This window comes from Nymphaea colorata, chromosome 11 (genome assembly GCF_008831285.2).
Source record: "Nymphaea colorata isolate Beijing-Zhang1983 chromosome 11, ASM883128v2, whole genome shotgun sequence".
NCBI classification, from domain to species: Eukaryota; Viridiplantae; Streptophyta; class Magnoliopsida; order Nymphaeales; family Nymphaeaceae; genus Nymphaea; species Nymphaea colorata.
The window spans coordinates 16,439,870-16,454,594 of NC_045148.1; the positions used below are offsets into that span (position 1 = coordinate 16,439,870).

The following is a 14,725-nucleotide window of genomic DNA, read 5'->3' on the forward strand; positions in this document are numbered from 1 at the left end:
GCTTTTGGACTTGCACACCAAAATCTTACGAAGTCGCAATCAAGAAGAATAGTTACATATGTCAAGATAATTATATATGACCACCCACCTAAGGTTTATGCCTAATTTTCAAAATTAAGACTCTTTGTTGATCTTAAAATTAAGGATGTTATTATGAATCCAAGTGAACCTGATTCTTGTGTTAGGAACAACATGAGACTCTTTTTTGGCACTCTCAAGAAGAAATTAAAAACAACAATGAAGAAGACAAATATTTACGTGGTTCGGAACAAAAATCTCCTACACTCACACTCTTAGAGAAGACTAAATAAAACTGCGACCCTCCTCTCAACATAAGGATTAGGGCGAAATCCGTATTTGTATAAAATGACATAAATACCCTTATAAAGAAAAAAAATCTCTTTCTCTCTCTCGCATATGAATGTATAGTATAAATCAAGTTTCATACAACAGTTCTCTCTCTCTCATCCCTTTTTATTTATCTCTCATATTTCCTTACACTCAACCCCACATTATCCTTTTCCCCCTTTAACGTTTCAGTTTGTTAAAATAATTAAACAAAATTTTTCATTCATATGATTTAATTAAAACTTTCAGGTAAATATCTGTAATAAATAACAATTCCTTTACGCGTGTAGACATATATTATGAGTGCTGGGGATATTATAAACAACGATAATTTTTTTTCCTTTTCTTTTACACAAATAAATAACCACGATTTTGACATTTTCTTTTTTTTTTTTTCTTTTTAGTTCGTATCCAAACAAGTTTGGTGATAGTTCAATTCATTTCATTTTCTTTTCTTCCTCATAATTTTTCCTCTCTTTATTTTCTTGTCTTTTGCGTCCATTAAAATTCTTTCCTTCTCATCTCTCCAAACATAACCTTATAATCTAAATTGTCTAAAATATATGGAAAGTTGCCGTCTAGTCATTTGAATTTCACGTCAGTCTAACAAATCAAACCGTAAAAACGGATTGGAAATATCCAAGTTAAAGCTACGACATCCACGTACACACACGCATCCAGAGGCAAGGTCAACAATTAATTTCATTAACCTTTGAGTCTTAAAATCTAATTTATACATTAAAATATCGAAATATATTTTTGAATATCTCAACTCGATTTATTACTTAATATATATATTTGTTTATTTATTTATTTATATAAAAAGCGGCACGCCATGCATAAAGAAAATAAATAGTGAAATGAAACGAGAGGGGAAGGTTGAAGACGAGAGTAATCGGCTACAGAAACGTAGAACCGACGGTCAAAAGAGGGTGAATCATGTGACGACTTCCCCGTCCCCCTTCCCTCTCCAAACTTCCAACCCTTTCTTTTCTTTCTTTCTCACTCATGCTCTACCTCCAAATCTTCTCTCTTTTTTCTCTCTCTAAGACATATATATATATATATATTAGCTTCTTTCTCTCTCTAAGACATATATATATATATAAATATATATAATATATATATATATATATATATTTTAGAGAGAGAAAGAGAGAGAGAGAGAGAGAGAGAGAGAGAGAGAGAGAGAGAGAGGGGGTCACCTGCATGCGTGCTAACCGTCATTCCAAGTCAACCGCTTCTTTCCACCCACTCGAACTCTTATGGGGGCAACACGCCCCACTTGCCTCGGCCACCTGATCCTCCTGCTGCTGCTGCATATAATTCCCCTTCCCCACTCTATCCGCTGCCTCTCTCTCTCTCTCCACAAAGGAGTAGGTACCATGAGGAGACCGTGCTGTGAGAAACAAGACACCAACAAGGGAGCATGGACGAAGCAGGAGGACCAGAAGCTCATCGACTACATCCGAGAGCACGGAGAAGGATGTTGGCGCTCGCTCCCTCAGGCTGCCGGTGAGATTCACCTTCCTTCATCCCCATCCCTCCTTTTCTTAGACGCATGTAATAAGGCAAGAGAGAGAGAGTTGCAACTATTAGTTCTGCTGTGGCAAAGAAGGCTCAATTGTCCTTAAAAAATTATGCAACCGAATCTTGTAGATTGCCATAGTCAGAAGGCTTCTCATTTCTCGAGAGGAAAATCAAATTTCCATGCTCCCACTGAAAGGTGGGTTGCAACTTAGAAGTGCCTAATACCAGTAGGATCGACGCATACATAGATGGAGTTCTTCAAATTCTTCTCAAGAAAATGATTACTTGGAATTTGAGAAGGTGATGCATGTCACTTGGACATGGCTCTGCGGCTCTGCCTTTCCCAGGTTGTTGATGAGATCGCCTTTGTGTGCCTTTAGGATTGCTGCGGTGTGGGAAGAGTTGCAGGCTGAGATGGATCAACTACCTCAGGCCAGATCTTAAGCGTGGCAACTTCGCGGAAGACGAAGAAGATCTCATCATCAAGCTGCACGCACTCCTGGGCAACAGGTGATCATCAATTGCTTAAGCCTCAAACGCGGTTCATCCTAGATCTTCCAAATCAATTTATGCACGATCGATCTTCATGTTGCTAATGAAAATTGCCGTCAAATTCTACATATAACATGTATTCCGTATGTTTCTCCCGGCATTATTGTACCGAGGAACGGGAATTGTTCGCCTGCCATGCCCGCTTAAACCATTCATTGAAATCACGGTTAAATTTTGACGGGGATTTTGACTTAAGGTCTCTCCCCCATCCTTCGAATGTTGGTTTGAAGAGGAGTACTGGCATCAGAATACATCATGAGTTTTCACAGTAAAATCGGCATAAGAGCATGATGAAGTAAAATGACATTTTACGACAATATGGTGAGAGAGTCGTTCTGACAGCATGAGATAGGTGTCGCTTAAAATTCAAGTCTTAGGTTAGGTGAGTCCTTTTTTACATACGTAAGTGATTGTTATTCGTTGGAAGTATTAAGATGAAGCAACTCATCAGTTACTCGCTTCATGGCAGCATAATGGAGTCTGCACTCGAAATGTTGCAGTTCGGTTGGCCATGAACATGAGAGCACATAATATAGAGCATTTTTTTTTTTCGCTGCAGAAAACGGAAAAAGAAAAGACAAATTTTTCGTTCTCTGCCTATATCTCAGGGATGCATGATTTTTTACTGTACAAATTTGTTTACTCTTATAAAAAATTGCAGACTGATCATGAAAAAGTTGCTGCCCTTTCCCAAGATTCGCTTTTCTGCCTTGCTTTTTTACGCTCGTACAACATCTTTCCTGCTTAGAAACGTTAGCGCTTATGAATCGCTTCTTCATTGCTCAGGTGGTCGTTGATTGCCGGGAGGTTGCCGGGGCGCACGGACAACGAGATAAAAAACTACTGGAATTCCCACCTGAGGAAGAAGCTCATCAGCATGGGCATCGACCCCAAGAACCACAAGATCACACCGTGCTGGCAGCGGCCCCAGCGCTCTCACAGCACCACCTCATCCCTCTCGAGGCCTACCAGTGCGGAGAGCAAGCCCCACAAAGAAAATGAAGATCGATTCAGTGAAGCGACCAAGAAACAGCACAAGGATCACGTCGACGAAGGCCGGCAGCAGCCATCCGGTGCTGCAACCAGCGAGGCGGAGAGCACGTTGTTGCCGGACTTGAACCTAGAGCTGAGCATCACCACCCCTCCTCCGCCACCTCCGCCGCCGTCTCTACGTCGCCATCTTCCCTACCCTAAAGCACCATCACCGCCACCACCATCCTCACCACCAAGTTCTGAGATCCCTTCTTCTTCCACCACAATGTGCCATCTTCGACCCGTGCCCGACCCCAAGCCACCTACATTGCTTCTATTCAATTAAATCATCAGATTCAGTACTTCGTACCTGTTCAGAACTCACCTATTATTGTAGAAGAAAGAAAGAAAGAAAAATGTAAGTACAGTAGCGCTCGGTCTCTCTCTCTCTCTTGGTAGTTGAGTGAGTGTGAGAGAATGGTTGGTCATGCAATGGGAGGAAGAAGAGAAAACTACCATGGTTGTGACTGGTTGTTTTGAATATATATATATATATATATATATCCGTCAAAGATGTGGTAGTGGATAAGATGTAAATCTCAAATGAAGTGAATCTCATTTATTATTTGTACCAATCCTCTGTGTACCTAATGTGATGAATGGATGGATGGATGTTTCTTAACAAAGATGTGCACATGGTGGGCACCGAGCTTCCATGGCCGGCCCCTCGGTCGCTCTCAAACGTTCAAGTCTGCCATGTTCATGGCTTCCACAGAAGGCAGTGAGTGCCAAATTTTGGAAGTGCCCACTTGTTTTTCTCCTATTATTCCTCAAAGGTTCTGAGGGTAAGAGTTTGACATACCATATATGTCCATTTTCTTTTATCATTTGGGCTGTGCTGCAGGGTGCATATGATGTATAAGTGGTGAATATATATCATTAATAGGGACGCAAATGGATCGGACCATTCTTTGAAGTAAATATAAAAAAATTAATCAGATACGACATGGCAAGCAAGAACATAAAAATCCCAAAACCAAAACCCAACTGATATATATATATATATATATATATATATATATATATATATATATATATATATATATATATATATATATATATATATATATATATATATATATATATATATATATATATATAAATAAAGAGAGAGAGAGAGAGAGAGATTGCTAGATACCAAACCACTTAAAGGATAAAAACCAGAACTTTTAAATTTATATTAAAAGATGTTTTAAACAAAATGTGAACCTTCACAAACACTAGTTTCATCTAAATCATGTTTTAGTTTAACTCATTTTCTTTTTTAGAAAAAAAGATCTTTTTTACTACCAAAATTTTGATGTTATAAGAGTCCTTCATTTTTATATTATTAGAAAACATTATTTACGTAAGAAAACAACTAACTTAATGTATGTTTCTCACCAAACCACTCTTAAAATCATATTTATAAGGTTAATTGTAAAAAAATATTTTAAATAATTAATATAAATAAGTTAGGTTTATCTTTCTTACTCAAGTGGTATGGTTTTTACCAACTTTCCTATATATATATATATATATATATATATATATATATATATATATATATATATATATATATATATATATATATGTAGTGTTGGTAAATGCCAAACCGCAAGGTGTAAGAGCGTGACCTCCTAATTTTGTGTTAAAAAGAGTTTTAAAAAAATGCGAACCTCCTAATGCATTTAGAAACACTAACTTTACATCAAATCATGCTTTAATTTAAGTTACTTTTGTAAAAAAAAATGATCTTATCTATTGTCAAAATTTAATTTTGATGATATACACCATTAAAGTAGAAAAATAACTAACTTAAATATATGTTTCTCGCTAAGTCATTTTTAAGATCATATCTACAAGGTTAGATTGTAGTACTTTGATAATTCATTTTAATAGGTCTGATTTTTACTTTGTGTGTGTGTGTGTGTATTTCTAGATAGTTGTCTTGATTTAAAAGTTCTTTGCTGAAAAGGCCATGAATTGTCATTAAATCCACCATAAACCGCCACCACATTAAAAACCTTGGTATTTTAATGGCTGTTTTCTAATGACAGCTTTAAATATTAACCGTCTAGCAACATCGATCCATGACAACATTAAATTCCTATATATATATATATGAATTTAATGGTGAATTTGGCTATTCAAAATCACTCAACTCATTTATGAAGGCCATTAAATTCATAGTAAGAGATGAACATTTGAAAGAAAAACAAAACTAAAAGGGTGATGAATATTTTTGTCATCTATCTATCTAGTGTTAGTTCATACATTTTTATTCCTAGATCAAACGTGCTTTAGCATCTATTTAGCGCGCGTACATATATATATATATATATATATATAACCTAAACATTTATTTTTGTTTTTCTCTCTTTCTTATGATCATTCAAATATGATTTAATTGGGGCGTTAGTATTGAGAGAAGTCAAGATCTAATATATATATATATATATATATATAAGAGAGAGAAGAGGCCCAATCTTATTCATGGTCAGATTCTGCACCATTATTCAGGCAAGCCTTCAGCGATATGGTTCAGATCCACAATCTTGAGCTGTCATTTGTACATCCATTATGATGATCAATAGTCGTCACAAGATGATTGATCTGTCCATTTATGACGCGCGCCACCACTCGGATGTGGCAATGAACCAAACTCGAATCTTGTCAAAGATCTTTTTATTAAGTTATCACCACCTTCGATGCGAGCATAGAAAGTCTTCGGCTTTGCAGGTCACGTGTTATGACTGCGTACTTCTGATAAATAATCCAGTTGGTCTAACTTATTAGGTTAAGAGAAAATGGCAAAAATCTAAAAGAATATCATGATTTCGGACATAACAAATGAAGTATAAGGATATAAATGCTTTGTATATAATACGATATCCAAACCACTAAATCTGACTTCATAAAATAATATTCACATCTGATTGATTAAATGAACTTGGCTGTGTATAAGCATCAACATCCAAAAAATCAAAATGTATCAATTGTTGATCACAGGTAGAAGAGTATAGTTAAAAGTAAAAATGTGAATGATTTACTCCATTGGCAATTACCTCTTTATCTTAGTTCAACTTCACATGTCAAATAGAAGTTAGCTTTTGAAAGAGCAAGAAAAGTATTTCATTCTACATACGGATAGCCGGTAAAGTACATTATCTTTTCTTTTTGCCACCTTTCTGCATAATGATCCGTCGTCTTTGACGAACTCATCCTCGCAATGAAAATTAATTTAATGCGCCTTTTTTGGTTAGCCATTGATAAACACAACTACCCGCACAAACCAACCAAGAAATACCTACTTAGTTTCCTACAAACACATCTAACACCGTAAATCAACCAAGAAGTACTTACTTGGTTTCATTTTATATAGAGATAAATATATGGACCTATTAGGTTTCATCCAATCACCCCTACCCTATGACTTGTCTTCAACCAAACGCGCTATGAGCCAGGTGGTGTATTATGAGAGATGGAAAGATTTGTTTGTTCAAACCCAAATTCACAAATAATATATATATATATATATATATATATATATATATATATATTATATGTTGATTGGTAGAAATCAAAAAAATAAGTCAAAAACAAAATGTACATGAAGTTTTTATCCTCTTTCTCTTTCTTTTTTTTTCTCTCTCTCTCTCTCTCTCTCTCTCTCTATATATATATATATATATATATATATATATATATATATATATATAGTATAGAAAGTTGACGTTGCTTTTTTTAGGGAGAAAGACCTGAGGGTTGAATATTATATAGTTCATTGCTTTTATTTTTTTTGTTTAACTAATAAATTTGGTTGAAAGGAAATAGTGTCCTTTCCCATTTATCAGCGGGACGGGACCCACAAGGTCACATCCCAAGGAATGAGGAGAATTAGATAAGCTGACGGCCAACAAACGTTCAAAATTTCCAAGCAGTTTTGCTTTGTCATCACCTGTTCAAACACGAGTCGGAGAGATCAGATGTTAGGATTTTAGTTACTCAAAGTTAAAAGGACTGAAAACTCTCATGTTAGAGATTAATTAAGCATGTATTTAAATTAGGATTTAGATAAAGAAAAGTCATTTCCAAATCCACTTAAACGACTAATTATAATTAATCGGATTCGATCCGTTAAGAATGTGCATAAACACCAAATTTTTCATATGATTGATATCTCTATGTTTATTAAGAACAACCTGATATTAAAGACAATGAGGTAACGATACTGATCATACTTTAATACGAATAACTCACTTTTTCTTCTCGCTAGCTGTTGTGCATTGAATAAAGAAAGAAAAGAAAGAGTTGTACATGTTACCCAAGAGTCAGAATCTGATTTAATTTCATTGAGAGAAAGAAAAATAATAGATTACTAATTTTCTCATTTTCTTCTAAAGGGGTGTTTGATAGCCTCGAATTTGAAATCCTCAAAATTTTGGCTTCTAAAAACATTGCTTCTACTTTAATGAAAGACCCTTTCCTTAGGTTTCATTATTTTTTGCTTTTCACTGAAAAATAATTAAAAAAACATTTAAAAATATTTGATAACGACAATTTTTTTCTAACTCTTCACGGGGCTTTATACTTATTAAAAAATGAACTCTACAGTGCTGGATCTCGTTTTCGATCCAGATTTTGAGATTGAAAAATCAGATCCAATAGGAACAGTTGGGTCCCACAACTTGGTCCCACCAACCCCTCATCGTGAGAGCGAGCAGCTGCCACGACAGCCAGCGGCTAGTCAGGGATTAAGCCGTGGCGGTGGCGCGAAAGGCGGCCGGACGAGTCCGCCTCCACGGACACTCGGTTTCGCAATGGCAGCGTATAACGTTCTCGCTGCTTCTTCATCTTCGGTGTCTTCTTCCGCTCGCGTCTTCTTGTCCTCCCCCCCTCGGTTGAGTTCCGAAACTATCTCGACGAGGCCGTGGCTCTGCCGAAGATTCTCCCTCGCTCTGTCCAGTAGGAGCAACAAGAACCGACGAGGGATGGGTTCGTCTCCGTCCGCCATGAGCAAGGAACAAGCTTCACAAGGTCTCCTGTCTTCTCTATCCGATTCCGACAATCTTGGATCGGTTGCTTGTTGGTATGACGTCGCTTTCGGTAACATTTTTCTTGGGCTTGATTGGAACCAGTTTGGGTTTGGGTAGTTGAGGGATTTTGGAAATCTTTTCTTTGTTCGCTTTACTGTTGATACCTACCCAAAAGCAGGATTTTAGTGAATGTTCTGGAATTGTGTGTGTCCTGTTCTCTTTGGGGGTTATTGGAAGTTGCAACAGTTAGGATTTGCAGAGTAGAGGGATTCCGAAAGCCTTTTTCAGATGACTGGGATTTCTAGTAAGAAATCGTTTTTATTATGGAGTTAAGCAATTTGTGTCTCTATTATCGCTTTCGTTAAAGGAGGTGGTAAGCGTAAAGGCGTCCTTGTGTATAACGTGGACTGGCATGGAGCGTTTTTCGTGATTATTTTGCACTTCTTCTCCTTAGGGATTTGTTCCGTCAATTCCTGTCATCGTCCTCTGTTTGCATGCGAATTTAATTGTTCATTATCTTCTCTGTATGGCCGAAAATGGTTGCTCGGATTGGGCTTCGGTCGCGTTTGCTGTTGAATGTTAGTCTCCTAGTTGTGTTTTCACCGTCAAACTTTTTTCCCCGGTGCTAACAAATCCTCTATAGCTACCTTGGCCTGGCCTTTTGCAGGCGAAGACAGCTTTAGTGATAAATGGCTGACTGTGGAGAAAGATACTACTACAAAAGTGAACTTAATAATGGACAATGATAGAACTTGGGAGCTCTTATTCATTGTTTGGGAATGATAATTTGTTGGTACTGAAACAGGGAAGGTGGACAATTCGAAGGTTAGTGATGATGAATGGAGAAAACGCCTTACCGAGCAGCAGTTCTATGTAACTCGACAGAAAGGGACCGAGAGAGCTTTCACTGGGTATGGCCTTCTTCTCTATTTTTTGTTTTGTGGAGTAATTGAGGGCATATCTGTCCCAACTCTGACGCCAACAAGAGTTCAGTGTGAGCCTAAGCGTTTCAACCTGTTACTTGACTGAGGTTAAGAGATCAACAATCCAAACTGTATTTGTTGGCATAGTCTGAGGGTGCCTAACCCCAGCTTGCCGTTACACAAACAAGAATGCGACAATAAAAAGAAGAAGAAGAAGAAGAAGAAGAAGTTCCGTTTTTTGACTCTCGGTTGATTGGTTGCTGTTCAGGGAAAGATAGACAAGGGAGCGAGAAGCCACTTGAATTATTCATATGGCACTATGCGTCTGGTTACTGACTTTATTGATTATGGAACTATGTAGGGAATATTGGAACACTAAAACTCCTGGGACATATCATTGTATCTGTTGCGACGCTCCTTTATTTGAGTAAGTTGTTTTATAGAATTGCAAACTAATCATACTAAGTTGTATGGTTTTCACGTGATATATTCTTAGATTTATGTGCAAGGCAATTGCTTCTGATGCTAAAGCGAAGATGTATCAAATTGTATTTTGTAAATTTACAGATCTAATACGAAGTTTGACAGTGGGACTGGTTGGCCATCTTATTATGAACCTGTGGGAGATAATGTGAAATCAAAATTGGATATGTCCATTATCTTCATGCCTAGACAGGAAGTTCTATGTGCAGTATGTGATGCTCATCTGGGCCATGTATTTGATGACGGTCCACCACCTACCGGGAAGCGTTACTGCATCAACAGGTTATTTCTTCTCTTCTCATTGTTCTGTTGTATCAGTCAGTAAATACATGCTTTAGTTTCGTCTTTATTTCTTCTCTTCTTATTGTTCCATTGTGTCAGTCAGTAAGACATTTTTTAAGTCTCGTTTGGACGGATAAGATTTGTATATCTTGACATGTTGAAAATTGCCTGATTTCAAGTATTCACATCATTGTTTTGGCTTTTGTTACAGTGTATCATTGAAGCTAAAGCCTCTCTAGAAGAAAATTGCAGGAAAGAGCTTAGGGACACAAATATATGGTCGAAAAATCCGTATGCGATTCATTACCCTGTGTCCGGTGAGTCAATGTCCTTTTAAGTGTCTTAATGTATAACATGAACAGTGAATGACAGTCTAGTTTGCACCGATGGTTGATGCAGATGATAATCTTCTGATCGCACCCTCTTGTATATCTCTATTTCCTTGGCCCTTGTCCATTTTCTTCTTCTAACGGTCTGATTTACCTGAATCCATGTGTTTCCAAATGGAACTTAAAAGAATCTATAGGTCTCATTTCTGAGAGCTGGGGTGTTGAATATCCGTATACAACTTGTTTCGTAGCTGTCAAACTTGTAGCCAAGATACATGATTCTCAAGAACCTCAAGAGAATTAAACCCCTTCCTTTTTACTTGTCAACTCTTCACACGTATTATGGTTTCTAGTCGATTTCAAATTGAGATAGCCAGAATAACAAGTGTAAGAATGTTGCCTAATCAACATGTATCACGCGCATCTTTTCCTTGATATTTTTGTTCCTGGTCTCTGTAAGTGCTCGTAACCAAAAACAAATGCTAGCAGATGTACTGAACCCTTGATTTAACATCCTTCAAGTCGAAGGCTTTCGATTCAACTTCCTAAGCAAATCTCTAAGCAAATCTCTGATGTATTAACCGAATGTGTTTCTACTGTTTGGCCATGGACAGGTGATTTAAGAACTTCACAAAGAATATGTAAAAGCTTTATTTCTTTTGAAATCCGGAAATTTCTGAACCTTTTGTCAAATTATTCATGGAATTTGAACAAGGGGATGCCTCTAACAGAGTGGGTGAACTGTGAGCGATTAGAAATGCTAGGCTTTGCTAGCATGAGCTTTCAGAGGAGTGCGAAGCCCCCCAAAAAGATTCAAGTCATTATTAATCAGCCACGGTTTATATTCATGGCAGAAAACATGAGCCGTACATGAGTTTGGATTCCAGACTATCGTACTTTCTAGTGAAAAGTGATGGCTACAGGCTTTCACCAACCAAGCCTGATGAGTTTATTGCTTAGGTATTTTGCCATTAGTTTTAACAAGAAGCCTGATAGTTTAACATGATTGTTGCGACTCCCTTATGTTTAACAAAGAAAAAAGAAACATTGTTTCCCTATTCATGTTTTGGCCTTAATCTCAGTAATCAGCCTCACCTTTCTCATTTTCGGGATATGATCTCGCCTTTCTTGCAGCAATCAAATAGAATATGCTTTCTCAATTGTATCGCCCTTAGTTAAAAACTGTCACCAAGATGCGGGGTGCAGATTTAGGTGTGGTGGTGCGGTGAGAGTATTTATTATTATTATAATATATTAATAATATCAAATTTGTTAAACAAAAACTTAAAAAAAAAACTGAAATAAATGTGGTGCAGTTTGGGTGCCAAACTGGGTTGCACCCGCACCGTGCATTTTCTTTTCTGCCGCATCCTGGTCACTGGTTAAAAGCACGGTTACATTAAGCAACGGCACTGTTATTCCTAAAGAATTATGTTTTTCATGAGAATGTGCAAAGCTTCTCATATTTTAAGGCAAAAGATTGGGACCCCCAGAAAAGCACAAAAATTGAAGCTTCTGAAAACTCAGAAAAGCACAAAAATGAAGTTATCTGCATTTCTGCGGTGAACGTTTGTTTGCCTTGTAAATGATTTTGTAAGGCGCGTGTAGAACATGAAAACAACTAGACATTAATGCATCTTGTTCCCTAAGAGGGCGTTTGATGGTCACAGGACACGCGTGTTCTGTTCCATTGAGTTTTACATCAAACACCGTCCACAGAACAGGATGGACACGACGGACAGTTGGACAAGGACTATAAATTATTCTTTGTTCCATGCTGTTCCGAGCTAACCCTCGGAACAGCGTGGAACAGAACAGCCTCCTGCCCCCGATCGGCCCTCGCTTTCTCTCCTCCTCCTCCGTCTCTTTGGCGAGCTGGTCACCCTTTCTCTTTCTCTCCTTCTCCGTCTCTGCCCCCGAGCTGCCCTCACCCTCGCCCTCGTCGAAAGATCACTGTATATTTAAGCTGCGAAATCTGTCGCCGATCAATCTAGTTTGCTCTCCTTCTCCATCGTCTTCGGCTTTCCTGCATCTTATGTTATCGTCTTCCGCAAGGAAAAGGAGGATGAGTTCTATAGGAACCAAGGGCGGGCATGGGAAACTGAAGTCATCTAAGTCGGTATTTCGGTCGCAGAAGGCCAGTCTGCAATTTCCGGTGGGTAGATCGCCCGATTTCTCAAAGCCGGAAAGTATGTTGAGCGAGTTGGTGCGGGTGCGCCTCTCTACCTCTTTTCCATGCTCGAGTATCTCGCAGCCGAGGTATTGATTAAAAGGAAGTTATATATTCGTTTCTGATTATATGTCTCTGTTCGTTAGATTGTTTTCTAATGATTCAATCTAGGGTTTTCGTTTTTAAATCTGTGATTCGGTGCGATCTTGAATCAGTTCCTTTTTCCACCGATGTTTTCTTTTCATTCTTCAAATGAGTGAGTGACTATTGCCCCTAAAACCGATGAAAGAAATGGCTGTTTCTATTTCCAGTTTGTCTTTCGCTTGTAGTATTTGGTTTCCCCTTTTAGTATGTGTTGGTGGAGAACGAAAAGGAGTCTTTAGTTGATGTTCTTAGTCTTGGAACTTCTTCCTGATTTTTTTTCCATCTGGAAAATAAAAGCGATCCCTTTTGGTCAGTTTTGTTTTTGCCTATTATTTTCTTTTGGAGATTCGTTCTATTTAGCAACATCACAATCTTTTCCTCTTCATTTTGTTTTGTTGTTCTCTGGATCTCATTGAATTTCTTTCCTGTATAATCTGTTGGGGAGTTCGATCTACATTATCTAATTTGGTCGACCGGATCATTGATGACCACATGGCGAGGATGGGGAGAAAAGCTGACCAACACCCCGACAAGGTGGACGAGCTTCTAGCCTTTCTCGGAGATGTTGCCTCTGCAGGAACAGGGGATGCGCCAGATGAAGCTGCCCTCTCTACAAAGCTCACAAGAGATAACATCAAAGCCATAATCATGGTAATCTTCATCCCCCTTTCTCTCCTTCTCTCTCATTCTCTCTCTGCATAGAGCCACTTCGCCTTGGTGGATTTTTCTGCCTGAACTTTTTCTTTACATTTTCCGACTTAGTAATTATAAATATAAAAGGTCATGAATGAAAAGAAAGGGAAGCAGATTCATGGGTGGTTCAAAATTTTCAGTACGTTATGTCTTCTTCTTGACTTGATCATGCTTACAAAATGTTTGATGATGCATTAAGTACTAATTCATGGAATCATGGTGCTTGAGGCTCAAGTGTGGTTTATGCAAAGATAGATCATTTGGTTTGAACGACTACCATTAACTATACATCCTTTTAACTATACATCCTTGAGATCCTTCTATTGTGATTCTTGATATGCATAACCATACCGCCATACCTTTTATGTGTGGTTGCCTTTTCATGTACAACATTATTTCAATTTCCTTTTGGAAAGTTCATAAAACGATTGAAATATGTGAACCTAGGATCCTCTTGAGGATATGTATAACCACTTTTGGTAAAAAGCAGCTCTCCAAAACCTGGAGCATACCAAGTCCTTGCTATATAAAAGTTACGTTCAAGATACCTATATGCAGTTTTATGTTTCATACACCAAATGTCCTTAGTGCATGCAAGTGTAGGCATGCATTTGGTAATTTGGTGTGCAGATACAACTTTTGACTTTTTGAAAGAATACATGATGACACCAGCCCCTCAATATTTCTTTTTCGATTATCAGTTTCTAGTTTGTATTTATTGAGTCTGCTTCTAAGCATATGGTGAATGTGTAAGTAGGTGCTTGGAGGAAGGGGCAGAGGAGTTCATAGCGAAGCCGGTGAAGCCCTCTGATTTGAAGAGGTTGAAGGATTATCTTGTTGGGAAGAAGGTGGTGGAGCAAGTAGGAGAGGGGATTCAAGCTCAATCGTGCAAAAGGAAGCTGCCCTCCTCCCCGTTATCGCCATCACCATCGTCCTCATCTTTACTGCCATGCAATGACCTTGATGTCATTCCCCCTGCATCACCCTCTTCATCGCAGCCTCCATGGCCAGACTAGACTCTTAGTCGGCAACTGTTGACTCCTGGCATAGCTCTCCATCGAGCTCTCTCTCCCTCTCTCTCTCTCTTCAGTTTTAATTTTGTAATGGCAATTTGAAGACATGTACAAGAATCATGTAAAAAGGAAGATTAAGATATGTTCATATAGAATGAATAAAAATCTTCTTTTTTGGATATGTCTGCTTTGATTTTGTTTTTTATTT

The 14,725-nt window shown here is 38.0% G+C and overlaps 2 protein-coding genes across 2 annotated transcripts; both read left to right on the forward strand.

Moving 5' to 3' along the window:
* Positions 1-1,659: 1,659 nt before the first annotated feature.
* On the forward strand, positions 1,660-4,037 carry LOC116264091 (myb-related protein 308-like). The gene is made up of 3 exons (XM_031644058.2): positions 1,660-1,863; positions 2,259-2,388; positions 3,217-4,037. Exons 1-3 carry the CDS (start codon positions 1,734-1,736, stop codon positions 3,746-3,748), a joined length of 792 nt encoding a protein of 263 aa, XP_031499918.1. The 5' UTR covers positions 1,660-1,733; the 3' UTR covers positions 3,749-4,037.
* Positions 4,038-8,211: 4,174 nt separating this feature from the next.
* LOC116264092 (peptide methionine sulfoxide reductase B1, chloroplastic) lies at positions 8,212-10,587 on the forward strand. Its single transcript, XM_031644059.1, has 5 exons — positions 8,212-8,481; positions 9,286-9,391; positions 9,765-9,830; positions 9,971-10,168; positions 10,380-10,587. The coding sequence occupies exons 1-5, from the start codon at positions 8,265-8,267 to the stop codon at positions 10,405-10,407; spliced, it is 615 nt and encodes a 204-aa protein (XP_031499919.1). The 5' UTR covers positions 8,212-8,264; the 3' UTR covers positions 10,408-10,587.
* The last annotated feature ends 4,138 nt before the right edge of the window (positions 10,588-14,725 follow it).

What these genes read in the sequence shown, in the direction of transcription:
- LOC116264092 (XM_031644059.1), top strand. Translation starts at nt 8,265, where the DNA reads ATGGCAGCGTATAACGTTCTCGCTGCTTCTTCATCTTCGGTGTCTTCT. An exon ending in CAAGGAACAAGCTTCACAAG is followed by an intron (nt 8,482 to 9,285) that starts GTCTCCTGTCTT and finishes GTACTGAAACAG; the next exon opens with GGAAGGTGGACAATTCGAAG. An exon ending in ACCGAGAGAGCTTTCACTGG is followed by an intron (nt 9,392 to 9,764) that starts GTATGGCCTTCT and finishes GGAACTATGTAG; the next exon opens with GGAATATTGGAACACTAAAA.
- LOC116264091 (XM_031644058.2), top strand. Translation starts at nt 1,734, where the DNA reads ATGAGGAGACCGTGCTGTGAGAAACAAGACACCAACAAGGGAGCATGG. An exon ending in CTCGCTCCCTCAGGCTGCCG is followed by an intron (nt 1,864 to 2,258) that starts GTGAGATTCACC and finishes GTGTGCCTTTAG; the next exon opens with GATTGCTGCGGTGTGGGAAG. An exon ending in CACGCACTCCTGGGCAACAG is followed by an intron (nt 2,389 to 3,216) that starts GTGATCATCAAT and finishes TTCATTGCTCAG; the next exon opens with GTGGTCGTTGATTGCCGGGA.